The sequence below is a fragment of the Tachysurus fulvidraco genome, chromosome 13 (assembly GCF_022655615.1).
Source record: "Tachysurus fulvidraco isolate hzauxx_2018 chromosome 13, HZAU_PFXX_2.0, whole genome shotgun sequence".
In the NCBI taxonomy this organism is placed as follows: Eukaryota; Metazoa; Chordata; class Actinopteri; order Siluriformes; family Bagridae; genus Tachysurus; species Tachysurus fulvidraco.
Window position 1 is genome coordinate 3359712 of NC_062530.1, and position 15000 is coordinate 3374711.

Consider the following 15000-nt stretch of genomic DNA (forward strand, 5'->3'; position numbering starts at 1 on the left):
TCCTAGCTCGGTCACGTTAGAGCCTGTGTGCAGAACATCATCATCTCTGTGTGTGAGCTGGAGAGAGGGACCAGGAGTGTGTAACGCTTTCATGCTGTCCATCAAAAACTCCACCTACACACTGCAGATGAGGCTCAGTGTCTCTGATGAGAGGTATGAACTCAAACACATCATTCTTCATACTTCAGCTGTTCTTTCATGTCTTTGCATTTTATTCAGGTTCTCTGAGTGATTTATTTACTATTCAGAAGGTACAATTTTGACTGTCTTCCTCCTGGGACTGGTTACAATGTTGAGGTGATAAGTGTGAGTGGAGAGAGACACAGTATTCCCACCGTACTTTCCCTTAATACGTGTGAGTAGAGATATCAGTGCATACACACACACACACACACACACACACACACACACACACACACACACACACACACACACACACACACACACACACACACACACACACACACACATACACACAGAGAGAGAGCAAAGATATCTTAAATAAACTAATAATTCTTATTATAATATGTTTATAGAACAAATACAATACCATTAAGTATATTTCTTAATTTGCTTTTACACACTTCGTGTGTTAAACTTATTTTATTTTTATTTGTTGGTTGTTACAGCTGTTTCAGAGGATCAATGATCCACATACTTGTAATGAGCAAAAAAAAAAAAAAAAAAAAAACGAAAAAAAAAACAACAACAAACATATATCCATTTCTATAGTATAAAAAACCCCCAAAAAATGGATATATACAAAAATATCAGGAAAGATTATTTTGATTATCTTAATAATCATCTAAATGTGTAAAAAACAAAATGTTATAAAAAGATTTATTAGTTACATTTGTCTATATTTAAGGTTTATTATTATTATTATTATTATTATTATTATTATTATTATTATTATTATTATTTTAATATATATAAATGCACAATAATATAGTTTACACTCAGTAAAAACAAATGAAAAACAGGCTTTATAACAGAAAGAAATGTTTTTATTTTCTTTCTTTCCTCCTCAGAGGTTTACTAAGTAATTGTGTTGCTCGTGTATCTCGTCCCACATTATCACCTCTACTAATGACTTACAGATCAGGAATAGCAGCTTGTGTTTGTGTGAAAACATTTGCACCAATTCCCACCCACACCCTTGTACACACACAGAGATAGAGACACAAACACACATGTACATGTTCAGCTTTATTGTCTTATTTTTTCCCCATGATGCTGGATGACTGGTTTTATCTCACGGTGTGTGATCGCCTTGATCCCCTTTCAGAAAAGTCTCTAATAAATTTCCCTAATTAATTTCACTTTATCCAAACACACAGGTGTAAATATATTGTCCTGAGTGTATATTGTCTTATTATTATTATTTGTTTGATTTGAGATTGACCTGTTGAAAAGCGCCCCCTACAGGACAGGAACTCTCAGTGGTTCATTATAACACTGATGGGTTCAGGGAGCACAAATAAATGACAATAACAAAACTAATTCAATAACAAATTAATTTCTGTCTTTCAACTTTTGTTCTGTCTGTTTTAACTACAACATTAACAATTAACATTAATTTTGTTTAACTAAATACGTTTATGGAGTTAAAATATAAGCTTCGGATTTACAAAAAGGTACATTTTTAAATTGTTTTTATTTTATTTTTGTTGTTTTATTTGTTAACATTTTTTTATATTTTTATTTAAAACTATATTTTATTATTATTATTATTATTATTATTATTATTATTATTATTATTATTATTATTATTATTATTTATCTATTTTTATCTATTTTTATCTATTTATTTATTTATTTATTTATTTATTTATTGTTGCATTATTTTTTAATTGTTTCAATTTATATTAAAAAATTTTTTTACAGTTCATATTTTTGTTAATATTAACAACAAAATCCACTCTAATTGTTTTAATCCATATTATAGTGGTTACATTTGAGTCTTTTCTGTCTATTCACCCAGGGCCAGAGATTTAGATCTTTACATCTATGAAATGGAGGCTAAAGAAAGCGAGATTTGTTGTGATTATTTAAATGATTCATGATCTGTTTCCTAATTAAAGAATTAACACATCATTAACCCGAATTGTCACTTGTAGATTCTTCTTTAAATATTTAATACACTTCTGAATTATGGATTATTTAGCTTTAGATTATAAATCTTCCATGCTTTCCTTGTTGATCTTTATACTCCACCGACGATTAATAAAACCATTACGTATCATTTATTTTGAAACACAAAATACTGTCCTATGTCTCACTTTTTTGATGTTATCTAACTAATAAATGAATTTCATTGAATAAATTCACTACAGCTAGAAGCAAGCTTTCTGTCATATAGTTTTTCAGAGTGAGATTAAGCTTACAGTTAACTACAAAGTTTACCAAAGGGTGCCAATAATTAAGACACTGATAATATATCGTGTAAATTCTCTGGACTGCTTTGTGCCTTTATGGCTCCCACATTTAGCTAGGTGATTTGTATTTGTTCTTCTTCCTTATCAGTGTTTATACTGCAGTTCCAGCTCCTCCTGATACCATCAGCTTTATCGAACAGGAAGGAAAGGCCATGTACGTCACCTGGACACGACCGCTCGGACAAGTGACCGGCTACAGGGTACGGACACGTACACCGAAGCCACTAACAGACTAACAGAAGTGTGGTGATATACAGACCTATCATTAATTCATATCAGAGCGAAAGTTTGCACCCCTTTGGTTTTCTGGATTCATTTAATCTATTACATATTTATAACATGTGTATTAACAAATACGCAGCCTAAATATTACAGTTAATGAGTCTAAATCTGCATTAGTCTTCAGAAGCTTAAAATTCTGTACTTAGCCTGTGTTAACCTGTGCTAGATACATTATTCATGTATTTATGTATAATGTAATTGCTTTGTAATTACTTTGTTGATTCATATTTAAGGTGTGAAAAGATAACGATCCCGACAATGTCATTCAGGAATATAGAAAAAAACACAAAGAAAGAAAATAGATTTAAAATACAAACAGCAGGAGGACATTGCTCCTAGTGAGGGGAATCTCATCATTTTAAGGTAAAGGTGTACATCAGCTGTATGTGATGGGGTGCTGTGTAAAGGATTTCCTGTAAAAGAATTTAGCAGGTTTGTGTGTGTGTGTGTGTGTGTGTGTGTGTGTGTGTGTGTGTGTGTGTGTGTGTGTGTGTGTGTGTGTGTGTGTGTGTGTGTGTGTGTTACATTGAAAGAGTTTTTGGAGTAAGTAGGACACCTATTTAAAATTTCATATTAACTGCCTCACCTGAAAGGTTGCCTAGCAACGCCTCACTGCCTTACCTGCTCAGGTTACTGAATCCCTCAATAATACACAACCCCAAACACGCTGTATACCACACAGCAGGAGACAAAAAACAAGCTTGTGTTTGTATGAATGAGTGTGTGTGTGTGTGTGTGTGTGTGTGTGTGTGTGTGTGTGTGTGTGTGTGTGTGTGTGTGTGCATGTTTTTATATTTGGTAGGGACCACATATCTCCACAAGGATAGGAATATTTGATACTTTCGACCTTGTGCTTGTCCTCATGAGTAACTCAGCTAATTTCACTTCTAGCTACTGTATTTCACTTCCACTTTTTTGCCGGTCAGCATGATTGAGAATTCCAGCTCTTAATAGTGATTGCAGTCTTGATTTTAATTTTTTAATAATGTGCTAACAGGAGACAGACTTGTAAACATAAAGCAAGGCCATAACAACTGGATTCATGTAGATAACATTAGCTAAGTTATACGGCTAGTTATCTAATCTGCCACACACTCATCCTGTGTTATATCTGCGACCGTACGTGTATCGCCGCTTCAGTACGGAGACCGAATCCTTTGTGCATTGTATCTAAATGAAATAATATGAACAAAGATTTGACCTATAATTTCTTAGTATGCGAGTACCTGAATCTCACTCACTCTTAACCTGCAGGTGTTTTACGCTCTCAGTACGGACACGTCTCTTCGACACCGAGTCATCGTCCATGGGAACCATGTGAAGATAACTGACCTCATCCCAGGAAGTGATTATGAGTTTGAGATCCAGTCCTTCCTGCGAGAAGATTTCAGCCAAAGTGTCAGCAAGAACGTCTCCACTAGTAAGAGTTATTAATACAGGAATCGGTTTGTAATTAATGTTGGACGGATGTCAAAGCTGTAAACTGTCACTCGTAAGGTAGCATGGGGCTGATACACCGAGGGGAGGTACAGTGTAAGTGTTGGGTTAGAGGACCGGCATCTTATTCAGGGACCTGGATAAAGCACTTACTATGGATGAATGAATGAATGAATGAATGAATGAATGAATGAATGAATGAATGATACAGTTGTTATAAGAGAATTCCAGAACAACAGAGGACTTCGGACTGTTACAAAAACGCAGAACAACTGGAAAAGTGTAGACTCCTTCCACCGATAAATAAACACCCCCTCACAGTATGTTTCATGTTTTTTCTTGTTTGTTGTAGAATTGAGAATAAAGACAGTATAAGACCGATGCCGAATTTACTGCAGTGAAAACGTTTAGTAGATATTTGCTATACATGTGTGTTTGTTGTTGATCTTTTTTGCTGAACCTTCTTTCAGGTCCTGCAGGTGTGTGTTCTCTCTCTCTGTTCCACTCCAACTCCTCATCCGTCACACTCGCTTGGGACGTTGCTGTTGGCCATTTTGACTTCCACAGAGTGACAGTTAGTAATGATTCACACCGCTGGATGGACGGCGTGGGTGCAGACGCTCAGAAATACACGGCGAGCGGTCTGCGGGACGGCTGCTCCTACAACATCAGTGTGGAGCGAGTCAGGAACAGACGACAGAGCGGGACGGCCGCCACTCTTACCGTACACACAGGTTACACTGCTTAATGGACTCTTTTCAAAAGCCCTGACTCATTATACTGTGTTCCTGTTGAAAAATATTAATAAAAAGCTTCTCCTAACTGAAGATATTTCAGAGAAGATACAGTATAAGATGGCAACTAAAGAAATCAGATTGAACCTATAATGGAGCCTTGAGGTACACCAGAGATAATAGTGCATGATGAGCAAGAATCCCTCATACTGATGGAGAAAGCTTTAATAACACAAAATTTCTTTTTTTTTTTGTTTTTGTATCTTTCAGTCCCTGCTATTCCTGAAGACGTGTGCGTGACCAGTGTGACACCTCGCTCGTTCTCTCTCAACTGGGTGCCATCTTCTGGATGTGACCAGCGCTATTTTGTACATCTGACACCAGACCATGGCAACGTCACCATTATAACTACTGCAGATGGACATGTACAGGTCATTCATACTATGTTACTGAATTTCTATGAATTATCTCCATGTATTGTTTTTTTTTGTTCACACACACACACACACACACACACACACACACACACACACACACACACACACACACACACACACACACACACACACACACACACACAAAAATTTAAGTGCTCACCTGTACAGCTCGTGTGCCTTCATGTGCCAGGTGTCAGGGAATAGGGTATCTGTATCAACTGGGCGGAGTTGAGGAGGTTTGGAGAATGAAGGTTAGGGAGAGAGGGAGATAAAGAGAAGACCATTAAGGTTTAATGACCTGTAATTGTGGTGGTGGTGGTGCAGTAGATGTTTGAAGCCTGGAGAGTTTGCCCATCAAGTCCTGGTTTATTTTTTCGCATTTGGTCCTCTTTTACTGTGAGACGCCATAATGCCACTGCGCCAGCTTGTACTCCTTTACCTGAGTGTTGGCATCGTCAGCGTTCAGGTAGGCCCAAACTTCTGACATGACTCCATCCTAACATACTTTCTTTCTCCTTGCACTGTTTGCTCTGTGCTTGATGGCTTGATAAAATAATTTCTAGACGGAACCTCACAATTTAAATCATGCCGCAAAGACCAGCCTGATCTTTATGCGTCTTTGATGTAGCTCAGTTTTTTTTATTTCTATAGGCTGTATCTTACATTATTACTTCCATCATGATAAATACTTGGTTTTCTACAATCAGAGGTTGAACTGATAAAACAATCCTGTTAAACCGGTATCTTGCTTTAATCTCTCATGGATTTCTGTCACTTTGTGATATACTTTAAGCCAGTTGTTATCTCTAACATTCAGAAAGGGTAACACTTATTAAACTAGTGTGTAATCTACCCGAGTGAACTGAACAGCTATCGCTAACTGGTTGTGCTATCGCTAACAGGAGTTGTGCTATTTTATTCAGTGTCTTAAGATCTAATAACATTTATGAGAATTGTTTATTTACACTGACTTCTGTCCTTTCAGCATCCCTTACAGTTATTTTCTTAACTTGATCACTCACTATGAAGTCTATTTTACTTTAATGTTTGGCGCTGATCGTTTTATAAATATATAATTAATATGAAAGCTGTTTATGTAAAGGTCTCGTTATGACGATTAACTTAGTGAGAAAGGTTTGCTGTCTTTGGATAAAAATTCACACACACACACACACACACACACACACACACACACACACACACACACACACACACACACACACACACACACACACACACACACACACACACACAATATACACATACAGTAGCAGAGGCTCACATTTCCCACAGCAGAGGAATTTATACAGCAGGAACACAATTTTCTGTCTTGTACTCTGTCTGTCTGTCTGTCTGTTTTTCTGTTTGTCTGTCTGTGTTTCTGTCTATCTGTGTTTCTGTCTGTCTGTGTTTCTGTCTATCTATCTGTCTGTCGGTCTGTCTGTATTTCTGTCTGTCTGTCTGTCTTTCTGTCTGTCTGTGTTTCTGTCTGTCTGTCTGTCCGTCTGTCTATCTGACTGTATTTCTGTCTGTCTGTCTGTCTGTCGGTCGGTCTGTCTGTATTTCTGTCTGTCTGTCTGTCTGTGTTTCTGTCTGTCTGTGTTTCTGTCTGTCTGTCTGTCTGACTGTATTTCTGTCTGTCTGTCTGTCTGTCTGTCTGTATTTCTGTCAGTCAGTCTGTATTTCTGTCTGTCTGTCTGTCGGTCTGTCTGTCTGTCTGTGTTTCTGTCTGTCTGTCTGACTGTATTTCTGTCTGACTGTATTTCTGTCTGACTGTATTTCTGTCTGTCTGTCTGTCTGTATTTCTGTCACTGTCTGTCTGTCTGTCTGTCTGTCTGTCTGTCTGTCTGTCTGTGTTTCTGTTTGTCTGTCTGACTGTATTTCTGTCTGTATTTCTGTCTGTCTGTCTGTCTGTCTGTGTTTCTGTCTGTCAGTCTGTCTGTCTTTCTGTCTGTATTTCTGTCTGTCTGTCTGTCTTTCTCCCTCTTTCTCCCCCTAATAATCTGGTCTCATACGGACTTAAACCCATATTTGAACGTCTTAATTATTCATACACTCTACTTAATAATTTTGCCTTTACTTCATACCTTTTTTAGACGTCGCATCTTCATTTTAAATGTTTAGTTATGGTGATTCAGGCTCTGTCGCAGTCTCACCCAAAATAATAAACTGTACGACATCAAAGCATCAAATCTTCTTCTTCTAGGCTTTTCCTGTTTCAAGACCAGATCATCTGTTTCCTTCTCAAATATTGACCAGAAGCCTTAATAATAAAATCTCATATAAAATCAGACAAATAATAGATCGTAGAGCTGAACGATGTTCTACATGGAACATCTGAGAGACAAACTGAAGCATGACTTCTAATTAAAGCTAGTTTGTCTTATGGATATCTTATTGTTTGTTGCCGATCATGTCAAAGGTGATTATTTGTGTTGATTTGTAGGATTTGAGCTTTTAAAGCCAGAATGATGCTTAGATAATAACTGGATAATTATTATATATTCAGTCAAGTTATACAGTTCTGATCCATCTCCTTAGAGCTTTGATTTTATTCTAATCATTTTGCTGTGTGTGTTGTTTCACAGGCCAATGTGACTAGTGTGACTCAGGGAACACAATACACAGTAACGGTCAGTGCTGTCGCCTCCTCAGGGATGAGGTCTGCTGTGAGCCGCTCCATCACCACCATGGAATCAGGTGAGTGTGTATGTGGTATTTTAAAGTGTGTGTGTGTGTGTGTGTGTGTGTGTGTGTGTGTGTGTGTGTGTGTGTGTGTGTGTGTGTGTGTGTGTGTGTGTGTGTGTTAGGAGTGTGTGGACAACCGTGTGTATGTGGTATTTTAAAGTGTGTGTGTGTGTGTGTGTGTGTGTGTGTGTGTGTGTGTGTGTGTGTGTGTGTGTGTGTGTGTGGACAACCACTTTTTATCAGTTGCATATCTGTGTATGCATTTTATGACAGAATTTGGTAAAATTGTAATGGTCTAAACCATATCTTAAAGCAGCGGTTAGTAATTTTCAGACCCCTCTGCAGTCTCTGAGGTGAACTGACTTTACAATGTAAACACTGACAATCCTTTTCCTTCCCTCATCTTCCCTCTATACATCTCTGCTGTATAAACTCCCCAATGCTTATGACTTGCCTTCCATGTAAAACTTTTAAAAGAGTTGTGTAACTCTGGCTCAAGGGTGAAGCTAAACACATTTCTGGGCCTGAAATTAACTTATAAAGCATACACTATATGCCAATGAAATTCCAAGCATTACATACTGCACCTTTAAATCTGGCTTATTGAGAGCTCCATGTAAACATGATTATTTTGATGTCTTATTAATAGAGCTGTGTAAGTTTCAGATTCAGTGCATGTCAGTTGTTCTTTCCCTGAAGTCTCACTGTTCTGTTGTCATCATCATCGTATCATCAGCATCTCTCTGACTGCACCTTTAAAAGCTGACCGGCCATGATTCAGGACCTGGCAGTGACCGTCAGGAAGACAATGCTCAGTAACACGATAGCACTGGAAAGCAACAATAAGTAAATTTAATACCATGGCTGCTAGTCAAGCCATTATTTTCCTTTTTGTAAGACTACTATAGTTTTTTTATTCCTCACTTGATATCATTTCCATTTAAAAGAAAAACAAAGAGCATCTTTGAAAGGTGTGAGGATGGAAAATACTTCCCACAAGTACAACTCAATAGCAGTGGGTTTACTGAAGACTTGTGCTACTTGTTACTGATCCATTCACCCTGAAATACACTTATATAAAATATATTTTATTATATAACAGGAAGGAAATTCAGACATCAGACCTGCTGTGACCTTCACCATATTTAGATCAATTCTAAAATCCAACCAGTTCAACTGTTGGTTATTGTTTTAACTTTATACAAATCCTGCAAACAGTCAGTCACTTAGATCTGATATATTATGGTGATATCAGGATGAGAACATACACAGAACAGTGAACACGGGAGCGAACTAACTGACCGATCACTGTCCAGTTGCTGTACAAGAAGAATATATTTAATAGTTTTTCTGTAAAAGCACAATACAGAGAGATTCACATTCAAAGATCTCAGATCTTTTTAATCTAAATGTTTTGATTCATTTTAAATAATAGTCTAATAAAAGGCTTATTATCTGGTGTAATTAAAAGAAATAACAGACAATGAACTGACAAGATTTCTTTTAGCTCTCTACAGACATTGTAATGACTTTGAAAATTGTTTGTTAATTTTAATAATGTACCACACACACACACACACACACACACACACACACACACACACACACACACACACACACACACACACACACACTTGCTCACACACACACACACACACACACACACACACACACACACACACACACACACACACACACACACACACACACACACACACTTACTTACTGTACACACACACACACACACACACACACACACACACACACACACACACACACACACACACACACACACACACACACACACACACACACTCACATACACACTCACGCACTCTCCCACACACACACACACACACTCACATACACACTCACGCACTCTCCCACACACACACAAACTCTCACGCACACTCAAATACACACTCATGCACTCTCCCACACACACAAACACACACACACACTCAAATACACACTCACATACACACTCACGCACTCTCCCACACACACAAACTCTCACACACACTTTCACACACACACACACACACACACACACACACACACACACACACACACACACACACACACACACACACACACACACACACACACACACAAATATGTAGTTCCAGCAGCACCCTTTAAACCAGAAGGAGAGCGAGTGGGCTCTAATGGGATCCTCCTTTCGTGGAAGATGCCGCCTCCTCCTGACCTCAGCATCGACTCGTTCGTCATCAGATACAAGGAAATGTGTCCACATCTCGACTCCATTTTTACTGAGGTCACAAAGAGCCTGGACATCCCAGAAACCCTGCTGAACACACTCTCACCTGGGGCCACGTATAATATTAAGGTATTAAAATGAAATATTTCTATTCATCTTTTCTCCTGCACATTTGGCTTGTTCATTACTCATTTAAATCTACATCCAGGTTCATTACTCATTTAAATCTACATCCAAAGCTGCTTTGAGAGACTTAAATGTATTACCAGAGGTACATAAATAAAAGTGAACTGAATTGAGTGCTAAATATAGGACAATGGTGTCTACAGTAATACTTTTATCACAAAATTATAAATTCAATCCAAATATTTGTCGACGTACAAACCCAAATGTGACACTTATTAAAAGCATCAGAGTGATAGAATTGATCTAACTTTTATTTATAATCAATAAGTCAAAAATAATTACTACACATGCATTTTGATATCGCCAACGGTGTTTTGATTCGCTTGTGGTTTTAAAATCTTTCTCTGCTTATGTTCATAAGATACGATGGAGAAACAATGAAAAACTAAACAAAAGCAATTTAACCCAAGTGAATTTAAAGGGTTAAGCTTCACACCTAATGCTCTTTTTAATCCTGTGGATTTAAGTTTTAAAATGTATTACGTGATAAAATTGTGTTTCTCGAGTAAAAGTGTGTATGACACCGAAGGAATTCTGTTGCATTCCAGTTATTTTGGATTGTGTGGGAACTTAGTTGCAAAAATCTAAACGATTTAGTTTAGTTTAAAGCTAGCTCACTACATTAGCACCAAAAACACTCCTGTGTTCGGTTTAGTCAGCTTCATCTCTCAGGATATTTCAAGCTTTTTGCTCGAACAGATGGTGTTCGCAGTCTCGACACGTTCCTCTGCTTTTGCTTGGACTTCTTCTCTTTAATGACTAGCATCTGTCGTGTGACTATCGTGTTTTAATGTAATTTACAGTCGATTAAGCAGCAGATCGTACAACATACACACATACCGAATGTGTGTAAAGTGCAGTATAGAGTGGATATGCACGGAGACTCGAACTGTCTGTGGGAAAGTTGCCAGTGACATCCATTCCATCGATCTCTTTAAATTATTCACCTGCTCTTAATTATTTATCTGGTAAAAAGATCTATGGATGTATGAAAGATCCCTGTGGGCTTTCCATTATTTCTCTACTGGATTCATTCAATCCATGTCAACAAAACAGTGTCAGTCTGTGGATTTTAGGTTTTAGTTCAGTATAGTATAAGGTGCAGAAATTGTGTGTGTGTGTGTGTGTGTGTGTGTGTGTGTGTGTGTGTGTGTGTGTGTGGTGTGTGTTATTGGTATTTTACAACTTTCTCTGACCCGACTTTTTCTGGTTAGGTTGCTGCAGTGAATAAGGCAGGAGTCGGACCCTTCAGCCAGTCTCTTTACTTCAAAACCGCAGAAGCCCGTAAGAAATCTTGCTGATATTTAATTCTGTTTGTGCCTATAGGTGTTAAAGTGCTGACTGAGTTTAAAGATTGCTTTTGTGTGTGTTTGTGTGTGTGTGTGTGTGTGTGTGTGTGTGTGTGTGTGTGTGTGTGTGTGTGTGTGTGTGTGTGTGTGTTCTTTTCCTGCAGCTCCTGGCATGGTAACAAACCTCACAGCTTTTGCTCAGAATCACTCCTCAGTGGTAGTGAAATGGTTTCTTCCTGTACGCATTAACGGACTCATCACTAAGTTTGCGGTTAAAGCCAAACACGCCAGGACAGGGCAGGTGGTCCGCACGCTGGAGCTCAATGCAGAGGAGATCATGAAAGGAGCTCTGCCTCACTGCAACGTACGACTGCTTTCTGTTCACTGTATCTAGTCTTCTAGTCTGCAGGCTACACACGTTGTCTACAATCATCTGCGGAATCTTTTTCTTAGGAAAAAATGACCAAAAAAGTTTATATTCACGGCTAGTTGTTATGAGAGCAACAGGGACGTCAACACTGACAAATAATTCCAGACTTTTATTTTGGTAATATCGATTTTTTTAAATGAGTTTCTCTCCTATTTGGTGACCTTCTAAATCCTGGGGCAATGGTGGCACTGCCAAGCTGCCACTGTTGGGCCCTTGAGCAAGGCCCTTAACCCTCTCTGCTCCAGGGGTGCTTTATCATAGCTGACCCTGTGCTCTGACCCTCAACTTCTAAAGTTGCGATATGTGAAGAAAGAATTTCACTGTGCTGTAATGTAGATGTGAAAAAAATTAAAGGCTTCTTCTTTTATCCACAGCCAGCTCTATGCTAACGTGCTAACATGAAGGCTAACATGAAGGCTAATATGTGCTAACATGAAGGCTAACATTTGCTAACATGAAGGCTAATATGTGCTAACATGAAGGCTAATATGTGCTAACATGAAGGCTAACATTTGCTAACATGAAGGCTAAAATGTGCTAACATGAAGGCTAACATGTGCTAACATGAAGGCTAACATGTGCTAACATGAAGGCTAACATGTGCTAACATGAAGGCTAACATGTGCTAACATGAAGGCTAAAATGTGCTAACATGAAGGCTAACAGGTGCTAACATGAAGGCTAACATGTGCTAACATGAAGGCTAACATGAAGGCTAACATGTGCTAACATGAAGGCTAACAGGTGTTAACATGAAGGCTAACAGGTGCTAACATGAAGGCTAACAGGTGTTAACATGAAGGCTAACAGGTGTTAACATGAAGGCTAACAGGTGTTAACATGAAGGCTAACAGGTGGTAACATGAAGGCTAACAGGTGTTAACATGAAGGCTAACAGGTGCTAACATGAAGGCTAACAGGTGCTAACATGAAGGCTAACAGGTGTTAACATGAAGGCTAACATGTGCTAACATGAAGGCTAACAGGTGTTAACATGAAGGCTAACAGGTGCTAACATGAAGGCTAACAGGTGCTAACATGAAGGCTAACAGGTGTTAACATGAAGGCTAACATGTGTTAACATGAAGGCTAACAGGTGTTAACATGAAGGCTAACATGTGCTAACATGAAGGCTAACAGGTGTTAACATGAAGGCTAACAGGTGCTAACATGAAGGCTAACATGTGCTAACATAATAAATAAAAAGGAAGTAAAAAGAAGTTTTTATTGTGATATTGATCGTATGTAGCTGATGCAGAACACAGTGAATGCTGTGAAGCACATTTTTGCGCATGTTGCAGCACACAGCAGCGTGACACACTGTACAGAATCTGCCCTCCTCCACACACACAAGCTCAGATACATGACGAGCTGCTTAGTGTCACAGACTGCTGGAGAGAAGGGAGTAATTATGAGCTTCTGACTCAGGAGCTCCCAGTGATCTTGTTGGTTGTAGTGAAATTCTTGCTTCATGTGTTTCCAAAGGAAGGAGAAGGATTTTTGAGAAAGAACAATATCTGAGTTTAATTATTGTCCACATTCTACATATATGCTTCTGCTTTAGTAAATATTACAGTGTGCCTAGTTTACAGTGTGTGTGTGTTGTAGGATGCTGCAGATTTTTTGTCCCGTGGAACTCCAAGCCCCTCCATAACAGCAGTAACATCTGCACTGCCACCTCTCACCATGTCAGCCATTCCTTCAGCCTCTATCTGGAATGTGCCAATCACAGTGGGCATGGACATGCTCCGCCCCTATACTGCGTATGTGTTCGAGGTGTCTGCCTTCACCAGCGATGGGGAGGGACAAATCACCAGCACCATGGTCCGCATGCCAGAAGCTGGTATGCTCTCACACACACACACACACACACACACACACACACACACACACACACACACACACACACACACACACACACACAGACGAAAACATACACTCACACGCACAAACACACACAGACGAAAACATATACACACACACACGCACACACACACACACACATGAAAACACACACACATAGACACACACACGAAAACACACACATAAACACATACACACATGAAAACACACACATAGACACACACACAAGAAAACACACATATAGACACGCACATAGACACACACATGAAAACACACATAGACACACACACACATGAAAACACACACATAGACACACACACACAAAAACACACATATAGACACACACAGACATACACACATGAAAACACACATAAAGACACACACATGAAAACACACACATAGAAACACACACATGAAAACACACATATAGACACGCACATAGACACACACATGAAAACACACACATAGACACACACACACATGAAAACACACACATAGACACACACACACAAAAACACACATATAGACACACACAGACATACACACATGAAAACACACATATAGACACACACACAAAAACACACATATAGACACACACAGACATACACACATGAAAACACACATATAGACACACACACATAAACATACACATAGACACACACACACACACACACACACACACACACACACACACACACACACATACACAGACGAAAACATACACTCACACGCACAAACACACACAGACGAAAACATATACACACACACACGCACACACACACACACACACATGAAAACACACACACATAGACACACACACACACGAAAACACACACATAAACACATACACACATGAAAACACACACATAGACACACACACAAGAAAACACACATATAGACATGAAAACACACACAAAGACACACACATGAAAACACACACATAGAAACACACACATGAAAACACACATATAGACACGCACATAGACACACACATG

At 38.7% G+C, this 15000-nt stretch overlaps 1 protein-coding gene across 4 annotated transcripts in view; it reads left to right on the forward strand.

The window, feature by feature from the left end:
* The window catches only part of ptprq (protein tyrosine phosphatase receptor type Q), a 61533-nt gene that overhangs the window by 11601 nt on the left and 34932 nt on the right, over window positions 1-15000 (forward strand). For 3 of the 4 annotated variants that reach the window (XM_047822651.1, XM_047822649.1, XM_047822652.1), the window contains exons 13-23: window positions 1-153; window positions 249-355; window positions 2541-2638; window positions 3975-4140; window positions 4628-4891; window positions 5162-5322; window positions 7917-8028; window positions 10140-10366; window positions 11638-11707; window positions 11877-12076; window positions 13751-13985. The exon at window positions 1-153 is cut by the window's left edge and continues 1 nt beyond it. In XM_047822651.1, the coding sequence (XP_047678607.1) occupies window positions 1-153; window positions 249-355; window positions 2541-2638; window positions 3975-4140; window positions 4628-4891; window positions 5162-5322; window positions 7917-8028; window positions 10140-10366; window positions 11638-11707; window positions 11877-12076; window positions 13751-13985 (1793 nt within the window). Of the gene's footprint in view, window positions 154-248; window positions 356-2526; window positions 2639-3974; window positions 4141-4627; window positions 4892-5161; window positions 5323-7916; window positions 8029-10139; window positions 10367-11637; window positions 11708-11876; window positions 12077-13750; window positions 13986-15000 lie in introns of all 4 variants that reach the window. The other variant, XM_047822650.1, reaches the window with a different exon arrangement.